Genomic DNA, 16,682 nt, shown 5'->3' on the forward strand with positions numbered 1-16,682 from the left:
CAGGCATACCCCGCATTAACGTACGCAATGGGTCCAGAGCACGTATGTAAAGCGAAAATGTACGTAAAGTGAAGCACTACCTTTTTTTCCCCCACTTATCGATGCTTCGGTACAGGTAGGGAGCCGGTATTGCTGTTCAGGACGTGCTGACAGGCGCATGCGTGAGCTGCCGTTTGCCTATTGGGCGAGGGGAGTCAGCGCGTCACTACTACGGCGGTCTGTAGGGCAGAATAAGTGTCTGTACTCGCGTGTATGGACACAGGAGTATGGTGCTATTGAAAATATGTCCTTACTCGTGAGTGTACTTAAAGTGAGTGTCTTTAAACCGGGATATGCCTGTATCTCTGTCCCCCTGACCTCCTCCCACTCCTCCTCTCTCCCCATCCTCCCCCCTCCTCCTCCTCTCTGCCCCTCCGCCATCCTCCCTGCCATCTCTCTACTCCCTGTCTCGCTCTCCCCCTCTCTCTCCTCCTGACCACCTCCCTCTCCTACTCTCTCCCCATCCTCCCCCCTCCTCCTACCATCCTCCTCCTCTCTGCCCCTCTGCCATCCTCCCTGCCATCTCTCTACTCCCTGTCTCGCTCTCCCCCTCTCTCCTCCTGACCCCCTCCCTCTCCTACTCTCTCCCCATCCTCCACCCCTCCTCTCCCCCATCCTCCACCCCTCCTCTCTCCCCCATCCTCCACCCCTCCTCTCTCCCCCATCCTCCTCCCCTCTGTCCCTCAGCCACCCTCACCATTTCTCTACTCTCTCCCCTCCTCCCGTTCTCCTCCTCTCTAATATCTCCCCTCCCTCTCTGACTCCTCTCTCCCTGACATCTCTCTCCCACCTTCACACCCCTCCTCCCCCTCCAACACCCCCCCTCCCTGACATCCATCTCACCTTCACCCCCCTTCCCTCTCTCTAGTCTCTCCCCCACCCTATTTCTCTCTCTGTCTCTTCTCCCCCCCCCCCCCCCCACTCTCTGTCTCTCACACTCCCCCCCTCCTGACAAATCCCAGACAAACAGCTTGTTTATCAGAGATCTTCCCGGATGCTTTCACATGACTCTGAAGAGAGCTATATGTGCAAAAGTAACAGTGCCAGCTCATGATTAACCTCTTCCCTGGTGCACTCAAATGAGCAAGCCAATATTAACACTGCAAACTGCATGGGGTGCTGAGACACTCAGATCATGGCATTCAGATTTAAAAAAAAGCAACAGTCCTCATCCCAGAGGTCTTCAAAGACATGTGAAGGTTTAATGTAAGGTCAACGTTTCGGTCCTTCCTTGGACCCTTGTCTTCCCTGCCACAAAGCCACTGCAGAACTACAAACCACTCCTTTTCCAAGATCCCCCAGAGCAGTGATTAACCCCTTCCCTACCAGAGAGACTGCTGAAATAGGATTAGCTCCTAGACACCCAGAGCAATAATAAAACCTTCCCGTTAATAATTAACCCCTTTTGTCAACAACCCGTCAATCCACTATTACACAACACACAAGATAATAAATGTTCCCTGTTTTTTTTTGGTATCACTTTAACTTTTTGAAATTTTGGCAGGTGTCTAACCTTTCTGCATTACTCCTCCCCTTTAAATACCAGACCCATTGCATACTCAGGGAGCCCGAACTGAAGAGACACCAGACAATATTCTACCAGCAGCTGCACAGAGAACAATTTCAGCATGTTCTATGAGAAAGTGCAGCAGATCCTAGCTGATCTTGATGTGGAGGCCAAGACCCTTGCTGCCTTGGGATGCTGCGCCGCTGCGTCAGTAGTCGGCCTGCGGTGGATGAACAAGAGACGCATTCTCAAGAAAATGGAACAGGAGCGGAAGAGGAAAGATGCCAGTGTGCGGCAGATGGAGAAAGCGGTTGCACAGTTCAAGAAACAGGTACAGTCCGGTCCCGCCCTCCCTGTTAAATTGTATCTCTGTTCAAACATAATCATTGGTAAGTAGAGATGTGCAAAATGTGGGTGAAAATATATATATATATATATATATATATATATATATATATATATATATATTTTTTTTTTTATTTCTCCAGAGATGTGATCTTTCACGTTGCTTAGAAATATACAGAAATGTCTCAAATCACCTGTTCTCCCCCAAGAATGTGCAGTTTTGTCAATCCCAAGCATGTTTGAATTCCCTTACTTTATTAGCACCTAAGGGCTGGTGGGACGTGGGTGTGTGTTAAATACGTTTTCAAATCCTATATTTTTTTAAATTATATATGTATGCATACTTTTTCTCATCTTTCTCCAAACAGTCCTCAAAGAACCCTAACAGTGCAGGGTTTAAGGCGACTCCTACTTTGGCGCAGCTGGTTAGGTGAAAATAATTGGACAACCTGTGCTAATGACAGGATAGCCTTAAACTCTATGATATCAGAAGCGAATACACCGCTCAAAAATACAGCGAGAGCTGGTTAAACAAACTATTCTCTAACAAGAAGCACATTAATGGTGCACACCGGGGCAGTTAAAATGTAACAGTTAATATTGATGCAATTAATCTAGGTCTACACATACAAAAACAATTTTAGTGTGTATATTACAATTTAAAAAATAGGATCACTTTTGGTTGCTGTGCAAATACTATTAACACTTATGGACAACCATAATAGGATACGTTCTCTATGAATCTGCTCCAATGGTATACTTTGCAAATTCATATAGTGGGTAATTGGTTAATAGACAACAGAATCAGCATTTGTTGGCAACACATGGTCAATTAAGCTCAACCGTGTGTGTATCTATATCTCCGCAACAGACCACCAGTCATTAAGCCAGTAATTAGTGCTAAAATCAGTATATAGTGTTTGAATAGTATACACTACTGACGGTGCTAGGGATAATTAATATATGATAATGAAAAGAAAAAAGTATCCCAATTACAGCACTTTAGCATACAAAAATATCAAATTTATTAAATGCATCACATATAACAATTAAAATTATCCACAATGTTCCTGAGACAAAATGCAAGCTGAAAACCTCACTGATTAGCTGAAGAATGACCTCCAGTATATTGCATAAGCAAGCTATATATGAACACAAATTGCACAAATGAACATGCATGTGTAAACTAACCCATGAGTGTGGTGGCATATAATTAGCCTCCCAGCACTCAGACCTGTCAAATACCCCGAGAGGCACAAAATAATCTTACTACAGACCATTTCTCTGGAAATCTAAGTCCACATATAACATCATTGAGTAACATGCACAGACCGAAACAGGTAAAAATCAGTGTCCACACAGCCAAATTAAGGTGAATGTATGTCCTCTGATAGTAACTGCTGGGATACTTGGCATAAATCCAAAAGCAATGTCCTTCGTCAGGCCTCGTTCAGGGTGCAGGCTTCGGAGGGAGGGCGTGCTGATGTGCGAGCTGCCGTGGGACACAAAGTTATTCAAGCTGAATACTGGTTGTCAGGGTAGCAGCTGCCCTGTCTCCGAAGCCAGGAGTTGACGCTGGCTACAGTTTCAATAAACAAAAAATTAGTTTTTTGAAGCTGCAGCAGTGTCACTGGGATCTCGGCAGCCAATGAAATCATTCTTGAGAATGATTTCAAGACTGCAGCCTCGATCCCTAACCTCACGTCTGTAGCCCCGCCCCCTCGTCAACTCCTGAAACCGTCTGCTGAGGATGAACACACATCGCCCAGCAGACTGCCGCCCGCCCTCCCGAACGCCCTCCCTCCAACTCCTACCTCTGGCACCCTGAACGAGGCCTCAGGGATCAGCTGAGGATGCAGCACTCGCACTGCAGGAGCTCCGTCATAACCAGGAGCGCCACACAAATCTTCCCAGTGGAGATGAGTAACACGATCAGGGACACGTGGTATGCACAGAAGGATGAGGCCCGACGCGCACGTTTTTGCCCCCTGCTTTGTCCGGGGGCTTTACGTTAATGCTGACTCTGGCTATTTTTGTAGTCACAATTGCCGTGACGTGAAGGAGCTCAGTGATTTGATTGTGCCGTAAACAGCACAGTTGATTGGCTTATTCCGAAACCACTCCCATGAGGGGGGGGGGGGGAGTAGTCGGAGCCGGAGATTAAATATGCCTAAATAGAAGTCAAGGCATTAAGCGACATACAAAGAAATACATGTATAGATCTAAAAATAACCAAACTGTATCCATAAAAATTATAGCATAAACTGCCATAGTGTGAATAGCCCTGCTGTTATACCGAGCACGGATTGTAATTGGTCCACTACCTTGCATCACAAATCAAATTCAGCACAAAATATGCATAGTGATATTATTATTTTATGTGTACATAGTGGAGGCCAAATGCACTCTTGGTATGAGCCAACCAGATATAGGCATGCAGGCCAGCATCATAAAAGAGTGTTAACATACAGGCATACCCCGATTTTAAGGACACTCACTTTAAGTGCACTCGCGAGTAAGGACAAATCGCCCAATAGACAAACGACAGTTCGCGCATGCGCCTGTCAGCACGTCCGGAACAGCAATTCTGGCTCCCTACCTGTACCGAAGCTGGGCGCAAGCGGGGAGACTAAAAAGCCTGTTACAGTACAAATGCGTTATTTACATCAGTTATGGATGTATATGCCGATTGAACATTTGAATGCATTTAGCATAGGGACCTGCTACTGAGACTTACCATTTTACAACAGAAGTTAGATTCACAATTACTCACAATTGGAGAATGGGGAGTTACCACAATATTGAATAATTCAACAAGCACGTAACTTCGTATCTGGCTGCCGTGGATAACCGCTTTTCCGGAAGATGGTAGGGATGGTTTAGACCTTCATACTGTAGATGGGGTTACCATGGCAGAGGCAACTCTGAGTCCTTTGTGTAGATATCTGATATGTGAAATACACATATGAATGCTTTAAGGTGTTTTTTTTTTTTTTTTTTCCCCACCTTGCAATAATTCTCCCCCCTCATCTTTGGGGAGTGGGGTGTAATAAAAATGGCGGGGGATATTAAGTATTTTAATCAATTTGGTACTTCACGGGTTAACGTTGGTTAGAAATAGTGTTAAAGTGTTTTTTGACAGATCAAAATCTGTCCTGTGCTGATCTACAAAGTTTAATTTAGGGGTCTATTACTGATGGTCCACTAAAAATAAAATGTGTCCTTTAGAAGGCTGTGGGCGATAGCCAGGTCCTGGGCTGTCAGCCTCAAAGAATCTTCACATTCTTGAACTATCAACTCCATTACAGAGGTGACAAACCGGTCACCACTTAGTTAGAGGGCTTTATTAAAAATGAGGATATTATGGGATAACTTCTATTATGAAGACTAATGTTTAGATATTTGCAATCATTGCAAGGAGACAGATGCAATAAGGCCAAAACCCTTTTGGTTTAGGAGGAGGCTAGGCACAGATCCATTTGTCGCTCAAATTTAGGGGCAAGCCAGTCAAAACTGTAATCTAAGTATAGGAGAAATAAAGACATGAGGCCTTTAATACATTCAGAGTTTAAACGTCACAGTTTGTTCTTTTAGTCGTAAAACTGTCAACTCAGTGGCTAATGACAAGAGGTGGGTTTATGATGTTTCAATGGGGGAGACCTAATACATAAGTCTCGCCAAGGTAATATGAAATTCAGAATTTAACAGAGGTGTCTGGGATCAGACACGTGAATTTATAATTTTTCCACCCTAGTGACTTCTGGGGAAACACCCATGACCTATGGTAACGTACTGTAAAGTAGGGATCTTTTTGTTTTATCCTTTTTATTTAAAAAAAAAAAACTGGTCTGCAATTATTATAACTACGTTCTGTGTGTAACTTTAAGTGGTGCATTGGGCTCTGAGTGAACTGTTGGTACACTTTGCATAGAGTAAATTACATTTTCGGACACATTTTGCTACAACAGATTTTTGTGTTAAGTGCATGGTTTTTCTTTAATAAAGAGACCATAGGCTCTGTGTATATTTCTCTCTTTTATCTTTGGTGGAAACGGATAGATACAGTATGACTGCAACTGAGTAAAGACTACATATGAACTAATTTGAAGTACCAAGCGCAGGAGATGGGTGAGTTGGCTACAGTAGCCGTGTGTATTAACCCTGGTTGCAGATCTAAGTCGTGTGCTGTTCTTGACAGATGGTATATGGGGCCGGACTGAGAGGAGAGTGTTCATTTTGATGGACCTTTGGGGAAAGGTGACAAGTGTACCAGCTAGGTAGCTGTGTACAGTTAACCCTTGTCCCATATGCAAGTCATGTGCTCACAGGTGTGCCAGGGTAAAGGCACATTACCATAATTATGATAACTATAATTTTTCATAGTTTAAACTATAAATGTTGGTTAAAAAAAATCAAGTTAATGGTGAGTATAATGTGGGTGTTGGTGTTGTGTTTTAAAAGTATTCCCCTGGTTTTAACCTAAACATATCACTGTCGTCAATATGTTTGTATGTGTGAACTTTATCCCCTTATATGTAAAATTGTTCTGTTGTATACAATGACAGTCTGCCAATCTGACCAGCCTGAGGGTGGTGGGAATAATTTGGAAGACTTTACCTGCCACATCCAATCTCAGTTTATTAACTAGTTTGTGAATCTCATTTCAGGAGATTTGCACATTGCATGCTGTTTCTGAGCGCTGCAATATTTTACTCTGATTCTGTGCCTCTAAAATAAGTAACCTTAAAACCTTTGACTTGAGTGAAAGCTCATCAGTCCCCCATTAACTCCAGAAATTATTGCCTTGTTCACCCTAGGACAGGGATGGGCAACACCGGGCCTCAAGGCCATCAACAAGTAAGGTTTTCAGGATATCACCGCTTCAGCACAGGTGGCTCAGTTGCAGACCTATCCTGAAGCAGGACCTGTTGGTGGCCCTTCAAGCCTGGATTTGCCCATCCCAACCCTAGTACCTTCAACTTCTGCAATGTCCAATACCACCCTGACGAAGCGAAGTTGTTTGTGAAATGCGTTGGGTGAAGGAAATCGGTCCCACGCCAATGCAAGTTGTCTGTCTCTGACAGACCCAATATACAAAAATGTTTAAGGGTTAACAAAAACATGCACAAATAAAAATACCACTTCTCCATATCAGCCAGTCTAACAAAATCCTATTTCCTAATAAAATCATTCACATCTGCCAATCAAAACATTGAATTTACATTGTATACATGATGCATAAAATCTGCCAATCAATGTTAACAATAAAATATTCAAAAGAAAATACACTGAAATCTAAACAAGTACACTATTTAAACCAAGCAAGGCAACCGAAATAAATTACCATTAATTAATCCCCAAAACAATTAAAATACCATCCAAATCAATTACACAATTAACTCTTTTAATCCTTAACAAACCCATTATCCAACAAAGTTAAGATCTGACAAAATAGTAGTACCAAAAAAAACCACTTGACAAAGCCGTACAGCGAAACGTACATTGGCATTGACGCACTGTCGTTGCTGAGAGCGGTCACAGACTGCCTGTCCGCTACCACAAGCTAAGACTGTTTTCACTTTTTCACTCTCCCTCCTTGTCTGGAGTGCAGACGCTGTTTGATCGAACAAGTCTGCACTTCTTGGAGAGAGCTTATGTGTTTTAGTTAATAAGTAATTACCTTTTGGATTCAATTGAGCATCTTATTGTAACTTTGTAGCCATAGTGTCAGACGTCCTCAAGCCTGTCATTCTGTCCAGTTACTTGAAACATCAAGAATTTGCTCATCGCCTTCCCTATGTTTTAGTGCAAACACTTAGAATGACTGACCGAATTTGCGCATCTGGGAGAGAGGTATTGGTGCTCCTAGCACCGTGGTAATTACTGATTATATTTGAAACTTAGAATTGTGATTTAGAGACACTGTATCAGACGTCTGTTCAGCCTGTTACTCTGTCCAGTCGCATAGAATCCAGGAAGTTTATTTATATTTGTATGTTAACTTAGGACAGTGATCAACTAGGGTGAAGGAACGGATCCCACTGGTTACTTAGATCAGGTACGGATATCTATCCGCGCTGTATATGCGTTTACTCAGTTATTGCATATGTACTCTGACTCAAAGAGCAGTCTGTCACCCAGCAATTTCCTCTTAGGATCCTACATACTTACCTTGAGTCCTAGTGACTTTACCTGATCCCATTGTGATCACCAACACCCACTGATATACATTGAATGGGATCACTTTACCTGGAATTTATTCACCGTAATTATTTTAAATCGCTCATTTGTCATAGTGATGCCTTCCTGTTAGACATACCTTATTATTGACTTTATTTGATCTGATTTCTTAATAAGTTATTTTAATTTATTCATCATTACTAATGTATGTGTGCTGTGTGTCAAGCTATGCTTGCAACACCTCAAATCCTAGACATTGGCTTCTGATCATTGAATATATTAATGTCAATGGATTGGGTTGAATTCTCCTCTCAGACTGGCACTTTAAGAGATAACATCGATGAAGGGAGACATAATCCTGTTCAAAGAAACACATCCTAACAAGCAGACTGGCATAGGCTCAATAATAAATACTTCTCACATATTTTACACTCCCCAGCTCAAGGGAAAGACACGTTGCAATTTTGATCAACTCAAAAGTTCCCTTTAAGTTATCCAATAACAAAGACGTAGACTACTGATTCTAGTGTGCAAAGTGGGAGAAGTAGATAACTTTAATATCGGGCCCTATTTTATGGAATTTATCTTGACAGAATAGTGTATCATTACCGAGGTCATATCATCATAGGCATGGACTTAAATGCAGTTATGAGCTTGGCATTGGATAGATCAGGTACATTGTAGCAGAAACTCGCGGCGAGAAGGAAATGCCAAAACTTTAAACAAGATTCTAAGACAATCATTTAGTAGATACTGTACATAGAGAAATGTGAAGCCCACATCAAAGTTTCTCCTCTGCACCTCATTGGATCGATATGATGGAATGGATCTTTTTGACTCAATTAAAGGAGCTGAGATTGGGGCATGGTCTGACCATGATCGTTTTTCAAGTCTCCTTAAGACTGTCTGGTTTGAAACTTAAGACTTTCTGGGTTCTTTCTGGAGATCGAACAATCAATAATAATAATCGATAATTTGGTATCCCTGAAACCAGAGCCCAAATACAAAAATCTCAGATTACTTCTCATTAAACTTGGTAGAACAAACTTCTTTATTTGTCGTCTGGGCGACTTAAAGCTGTGTTAGAGGGGTCATTATAAGCATTGCCTACCATGGGGGGAAAAATGACATTGGAATATATTTTCTAATTCCAAAATGCAAGCAAAAGAAAAGTCCTACTTGATAAGGCCGGATCCATACTAAGACCCAATTCGATGGCATCAGGTTAAAGTGAAGACCTTTCTTTATCGTGAGAACAGGGAAAGCGATGTGCTGGATGAACCAATTGTATTATGGTAAGGGCAATAAGGACACCTGCCCCATAGCTTCTAAGATTAGAAATATGATTAACAGTCACATCTACACAGTTAAAAGGAGCACAGGTTCTCTAACTCAGATCCTGTAGGAATAAGTAACGAGTTTAAAGAGTGATACAAAAAACTCTACAACCTAATCGATGTTCCCACTAGTGAGGACCTGATAAGGCAATATCTAGATAAGGCACTACCATCATTAAATGTAGAAACCGCCATGAGGCTAAAGAATCCCATAAACTATGAGGAAATGGCCCAATTCATCAAGTTTAAGACCTCAAATTTGCCAGGCACTGCTGATTTTACGTAAAGATGGGTGAATTTCTACCCCCCCCCCCTGACCCTGAATCCATTTCAAGGATTTTCACTGTAGCCCCCAAAATCCGTTTTGCGGTGTAAGATCCACAAACTGATTCGGGTGGTTTCATCAAAAACTGTCATTGGATACAATCTGTGGGCGGACTTGTAGAATCCAATATCCATTCCGGTTGCGAAATCTGCAGAGTGCATTCATAATCGTAATAAAAATACGCAAATCACACTTTTTTTTTATTTTATTTATTTTTTTTAAATTGATCCACGGACCAAAGGAACCGGCTGATCCAGTGTGGATCCAAATTCGCTACTATATATTTTTTTTTTTTTTTGCCAATCTCCAGTTATACCAATGCCTACTATAAAACAACTACTTTGTCTGAACTCTTGGGATGGCCAATCCTAGTTCGTGGAGCATTTCACAGTGGTATGTGTTGCCGTTACATTGTAGTAAAAGCGGCATACTGTATTTAGTTGTAGAGCGTGTCTAATTTGAAAAGGTGAGTTTGGGGTGCTGACCCATATACTTCCCCATTTATTGGCATTTGCTGTGCAATGCTCTCTGACCAGTGGGCTTAGGGAGGATTTGTTCCTATAATGTATACCTAGCTTGGCATAGGTTTTTGGATGTCAAGGTATCAAAATGCAACCTGAAAATTAAATTGGAGTCAAGCCAAATTCCCAGATACTTTAAACTAGTGACAGGGGCTAGAATGGTGTAAGAGGAGTAACATTTCTGGATAAGGATTCCTGCAAACATACCAATTTCCAAAGGTGTGATTAGCTGTAACCGAAACTGTATTCTTCTTATTGATGGTGGCCATTTTTATGCACACCTGTTAACCATAGAAGTTCTGGCTGCAAATGTTCTATACCTACATGAGTGTAAGAATCTTTCATCCACCCGCTCCCCAATTTTATTTTCTGTACCTCTTGCCCTCTTTCTCACTCCCCCCTCACCAAAAAAATTCCAATAAAAATAGTTACAAAAAAATAACATTACTTTAAAACTTTTTTTTTTTTTTGAATCGATCTCTTTTGAAAATGCTCTTTAGAACTAATTTTATTATGGGAAACTGATAACAGAAAATGGTGGACCTTAATTTTAATCTTTCAAAAAGGAACAAACTAAAACCTTCAGTGTAACAGCAAAAAAATACAAAAGTAAGGTCTGTGCAGAGCCCACAAGGGATTATTGAAAGTTTAAACCGGTATTTAAATAGAGTACAGTATAGTCCTTTTCAGTTGTCCATTCCAGATCGGTGTAAAATATCCATCCAAGTTAGGATGACTTGGAGCCAATTGGTAATTTTATGGGGCACAGTTTATTTTTATTTTTTTAAATATACTCTGATCTAAAATAAAGGGATTATAAACATGTCTACACTAGAGCTTAGTACATATCTTTGCTAAAACAGATTGGGTAACAAAAGTGATATGAGGTCTTTGCTTTCTTTATATGCAGTATGAACACATGCATTTGGTGCTTTTGCAAAACCATTTGTTTACACTTCATAGAGGCATGGAGTTTGGCAAACAAAATCCTTTGACTAACTATCCTGGGACATGTATCACAAGCAGGAGGTAAAGCCCAAGTTATACTGAGCAACTACAGTACACTATGAAACACTACAGGGGTAATTATTGGTGTCGTAGGGACTATTTAATAAGGCAATGTTATTATTGGTACAAAAACAGGTACCTAGTTTATAAAAGAAATAATACAGTTGAAAGCAATGCAATATTCATTATTCTCTATGGCGACCATAACAGCTGGAATGTACAGTAGATCCTTCTACTAGCTGTGTTAGGAGGAGAGTTCTGAAACAGGAATAAAGGAGCTGTGGTGTCATCCCTGCTCAGTTAGACTGAACCACCTGTGCTGAAGCAGGGATATCCTGAATCTGACCTGTTGGTGTCCCTTGAGGACTGGTGTTGCCCACCCCTGCTCTAAACCGTGTATTTTAATCCCTCTTGCACATTATTGGCATTGCATTAAAGTGACAGCGCGTCGCAATGCAAACATTTGTATTACAATTATTCACGTTAATTTTGTTTCTGGTTTAAATGTTTATTTAGCAAATTAAATCTGCAGTTCAAGCTGCCGTTTCTTAAAAGAAAAAGCAATATGTGCATCAATACAATCTGCACACTGACGACTGATTAGCTAAATTGCCTATCGATCCGTTCTCCTGTGATCGATCGGCAATAATGGGCTCTCCCCTCCCCCCCCCCTGGTGCTGCAGAACAGTGCCCAAGATGCAAAGTTCTGTGGGAAGTTCATGTGACCAGGCAGTCACTAGATACAATTGGTGCACTGCTAGAGTGGGCAAAAGGCGGTCTCAGAAGAGGAAGGGGATGTGACTGTAAATGGTTGCTATAGAAACAAAAATACTTGTTAGATTAGAATACATTAAAAATTGTTTTTGTTTTCAAATAAAATGCTACAAGTATTTTCTCATAGTACAGAACTGATTTATTTTAAAAAAAAAACAACGTGTTGTACATTCCTTGAACTGTAGCTTTAAGAGATTAGGGACCAAAATCTTAAATAAGAGCAGAGCAAGAAATAGTACACAGTAGACAATGAGGCAGGTACAATGAAGGCTAATTAGTGATTCCAATGTTGCAGTGACCAGGGCCAAGCTATTAAAATTAAAGCTGGTCATATTTTAACCCATTTGGTGCTGGATAAAGCGGCCAGGTTGAATACAGTACATAGACATGTATTTATCTAACTCTTAGAGTTCAACCTTTCTTCGGCAGAAGGCTTGTTTTCAGACAGCCGTAGTGGCAATAAAAAGCCACCTTGATTGTCCCTTCCTTGGTACAGGGAGTAGCAAAATCTTGACATTTTGAGGGCTCAAATTTAATGGGGCTCCTATCCCTAGTGGATTATTGGTGCAAGGTTTAGGAGATTTCATTGACCCATTCAAAAACCAGTAGTCCAGCTGCATGTTTTCTCCCCTGAGGAGAGCTGAATGAGCAGCCCTTTGCACAAATATTCCTCAATAATGCTTTCAAATCAAGCACAGTGCGAAGAAACACAGGGGGTTTATTCTATTTAATCTGTAGTGAGTCAATCTGCTACTAAAGTGCCCTTTAAAAGCAGATTGGCACGCTTTGCTATTCTGTTTAATCCTTCTCGCATGTCCATTCCGTGTCTAAAAGATTTTTTATTTTATTTTTTTAGAAGTGGTTTCACTCTGTTTCTGGCAATCTGATCAGTTTGTCAAAATCGCCTCCAATTCACTTTTTTTTTTTTTTTTTTTTTTTTTTACACAAACTGCAATTTTCGGAGCTCTGTTATGCAAATCGATCCTGAAAACTCACATTTCTTTTCACTCAACTTGAAGGCTTGCGAGATTGGTATTGTGAGTTACACCCAGAGCCGGAAATCTGGGTTTTGCTCTCATCCAAACCCAGATAAGTCAGACTGGGGATGGTTACCACAACCTCAGGTCATTCCACTTGTAAAGCAAGTACAATCCGGGCGTTTTAGCTTACACCGGGCGGTTTCTTTCTTTCTATAGAAGCGGTTTAAAAGAAGCGGTTTGCAATAGAGAATTTTTTATTTATTTATTTTTTATTTTTCCCCATTTCATTCCGCTTCTTGTGAACATTAGATAAACGTGCAGTTTGACACTGACCACTTTTTGGAGCTATGAGAATAAGCCCCAAATGTATCTACTGCAAATACTATACTGTCTGCCACAGTAACACACGGCATAATATACTTTTGTTTAAATGTCTGTTTCTCCAATCTATTCCTAATTGGAGTTCTAGACAGGGAGTTGTATATATTACGAAATTATTCCTGTAGGCGAAATTACATAATAAAAATGTTCAAACCTAAACAGAAAATCAGACCGAGTACGACTGCTCAGTGGGGCTTTTTCCTACATGATTTGGATAGAGGTTAGGGTTGTCCAGAAATACAGGACACAATGGTGCTTTAATGTGTACACACACCACACCACACACTTTTCTCACCTCTCTGCTCCATGTTTTCTCCTCTTTTTTTTTTTTTTTTTTTTTTTTAACCTGGGGCCTGGAAAATATTAATTTGACATCTTTCATTTGCATATCCCAGGTGGTGGCAGTGTATAGATATGATTTGTAATTGAGTAAGGGGCTAATATTAACCCTTCGGGGGTACCGTGTGTAGGCGAAACTTGAGTTGGCTAAAGTAGCTGTGTGTATTAAGCCTGGTTGCATATCCAAGTCACAGGCCCACTTGTGTGATGGTGGTATATTGAGATGGATTTTAGGGAAATGTTAACTCATTTGAGGGACCTTGATGAAGGGTGGGGCAGCTTGAGAGCTGGCGTATTAATCCTTCTCCTGTAGAGGAGATATTGTCCATTTGAGGGACCTCTGTAGAGGTGAAAAGTGGGAGCGCTTGCGAGCTTGAGTATTAACCCCTTAGGCTAAGGTCCCGTTGCACGCGTCCGCACGGCTGGCTTGCTTGCCGGCGGCGCGTGCAACTCGCTGTACCGCGATCTGCGGTCTACAGGAAACTTCAGTAGTAGCGGGGGGGCGTGGCCAAACGGGTCGGGGGGGGGGGGTGCAGCCATGACGTGAGGGGGCGCGGCCATGACGTAGGGGGCCGGAGCGGGAGGTGGGCGGGAGTGGGAGGATTGACGGAGGGGGGGGCCGTGGCTTGAGCGGAGGGACCCGCTACTCTTTCCCCCCCCCCCCTCCCTCCACGGGCTGCCACGGGCTGCAGGTAAGTAAAAAAAACACACACACGCAGGCACTCATACATACACACACACACACACACACACACACGCAGGCACGCAGGCACTCACGCACACACAGACAGACAGACAGGCACTCAGGCACACACATACACACACAGAGACAGGCACGCACGCTGCTTTCACTCCACACTCCTCCCCGCTCCCCGAAGCCTCTCCTCCTCCCGAAGCCTCCCCTCCCCATTGGCTCACAGCCACACCACGTGACGCGTCGAAGCTAGGAAACACCATTCTCTTGTGTCTCCTAGCGGCTGACGCGCCACAGCGTGTAGTCAGCTGTGCAGCCAGTGGGGACCGGGACCGGCTCGCGAGGATTCCCCTGCTGGTGGGGAACTCGCTACATTGCCGCCCGCACCAACGAGCGCAGCGGGTCCCAGGCCTTATGCAGGTTGCGTGCTCACATTAGATTTATCATATAAGGGCTGCCTGAGCTCCAAATGAGCAGGTGTACGTTTCAAGGGATTGTCCAAACACGTTTTCACCACCAATATTTAATTTTTAAAAAAAATATTTTTGTTTAAATGTGTGCCAGTTTCTGGAAGCAAGGACGACCCCTCGGGTTTAAGAACCTAAAGGAATCTGTGTTGCATGAGAATGTCGGGCTGTGCATGCTGATTTTATTGCCCTGCGAGTGGGTGGGAAGCCAGTTTGTAGTTAATCCCTTTCACACGGCGTTTGTGTAACAGGCCTTGATAAATGATTAATTGCCTAAGGCGTGTTCCTCGTTGCGTCCCCTGTTTGGCAAGGGCGTGTCCTGTGATCTATATCTGCAAAACTGGTTAAAAATCTTAGCATAAAAAGTGTGTGTTGGTTTGCGTGTGTTACTGTCTTTGAGCTCTAGTTTAACCCATCTGCCGTTAAAGTGACTTGTCCTTATTTTCAGACGTTGGTTCCCCACTTTTTTTTGTTAAATTGGGATTTTGTTAAATGTGTGTATTTATCTTGTGCAGCAAATACAAATCTCACTTGTGAGCATATTCACGTCTAACTCTGCTTTCCCCCATTATCTCTTGCATACAATGCTTCCACTGCAGCCACGGATTCTGGGTAATGACATGCAAATGAGAACTGTCACCTTTTTTATGTATTTTTTTATGTATTTATTTTGGAACAGGGGGACCAAGGACTACTCCTTGTGTAAGCCCTCATGGATACTCTGAATTGGGGTGCTGTGTTGGGATTTTTGGGATGTGCATGCTCATTTTTGTGCCCTGGGGGGAGGGGAGTGACAAGCTGGGTGGTCAGTTTGCATTTACATGGTAGCAGGGAACTGGTTAAAGCAGTGTACTGCAGATTTAAAAGGTGAACGTGTTCATTGTAGAGAACATGCTTGTTTGGGAATCCAGAAACCGCCCCCCCTTGATGTGCTCTGTACTTTCAGAATCCAGGAGTAGACTCCAAAGAAATTCTGAACATGTCACTGGTGGAACTTGCTGAGAAGCTGAGAGACGAATCTCTTTCTCCTGAGAGCGTCCTGTTCTCCTATATTGAAAAGGTAAAGGCATTGCTCTGTGGAGACCCTCTGCAGGATATAGAAGGCATTCATTTTGTAAAGATTAAGGGAGATCAGTATTTTACACTTGATCAATCTCACCTACACATTTTATTTTATTTGACATTCAAACTAATGGGGTCTTACAGAGCTGACTGCCCTATTTTGGGCCCTGTGGACCCTCTCTTGGCTGTTGATACTTTCCTAGAGCTGGGTTGATGGTTGTGCCACTGCACCTAGCCCTGCGCTCTTCCCCACAACAAACTGATTGCTGGGGGAGATTGCAGGGACTCTATGTGCCTCTTAGCTTCTCTCAGGAGGCCGCATCTTCTCCAATCGTGGGATGCCGAGTCGCCATGACACATCAGATGGTGACGTGACACCATGACCTAGCAGGAGGAGATTCTGCTCCGGAGAAGATAAGAGGCCCCACCACCACCCCACTGTAAAGACCCTCTCAAAACTCCCAGCCGGCCTTTACTTACCAGCTTTGTTGCCAGTGTGTTTGCTTCCATTGGGGGAAGTCAAAATAGCCACAAAATACTATTGGATAACCACAGGCTCCATCTTTGCAAATCCGAAAAGTAAAACGGGCAACTAAAGAGATGTATCTTGGTCGGGTGGTGTTTGAGTAAAAAGAGTGAGGTTCCAATGCGGAGGAGAAATTTCAGATCCAGAGGACGTGAATTCTGTACAAAAAGCTTTATGTAAAATGGGTAGTATTGTTG

At 42.5% G+C, this 16,682-nt stretch overlaps 1 protein-coding gene across 1 annotated transcript in view; it reads left to right on the top strand.

Moving 5' to 3' along the window:
- Nucleotides 1-1,580: 1,580 nt before the first annotated feature.
- Nucleotides 1,581-16,682, top strand: part of LOC142503670 (vitamin D3 hydroxylase-associated protein-like) — a 38,956-nt gene continuing 23,854 nt past the window's right edge. The window contains exons 1-2 of the mRNA XM_075616246.1: nt 1,581-1,877; nt 15,844-15,957. Coding sequence (XP_075472361.1) covers nt 1,668-1,877; nt 15,844-15,957 — 324 coding nt within the window. The 5' untranslated portion in view covers nt 1,581-1,667. The remainder of the gene's footprint in view (nt 1,878-15,843; nt 15,958-16,682) is intronic.

This window comes from Ascaphus truei, chromosome 10 (assembly GCF_040206685.1).
Source record: "Ascaphus truei isolate aAscTru1 chromosome 10, aAscTru1.hap1, whole genome shotgun sequence".
NCBI classification, from domain to species: Eukaryota; Metazoa; Chordata; class Amphibia; order Anura; family Ascaphidae; genus Ascaphus; species Ascaphus truei.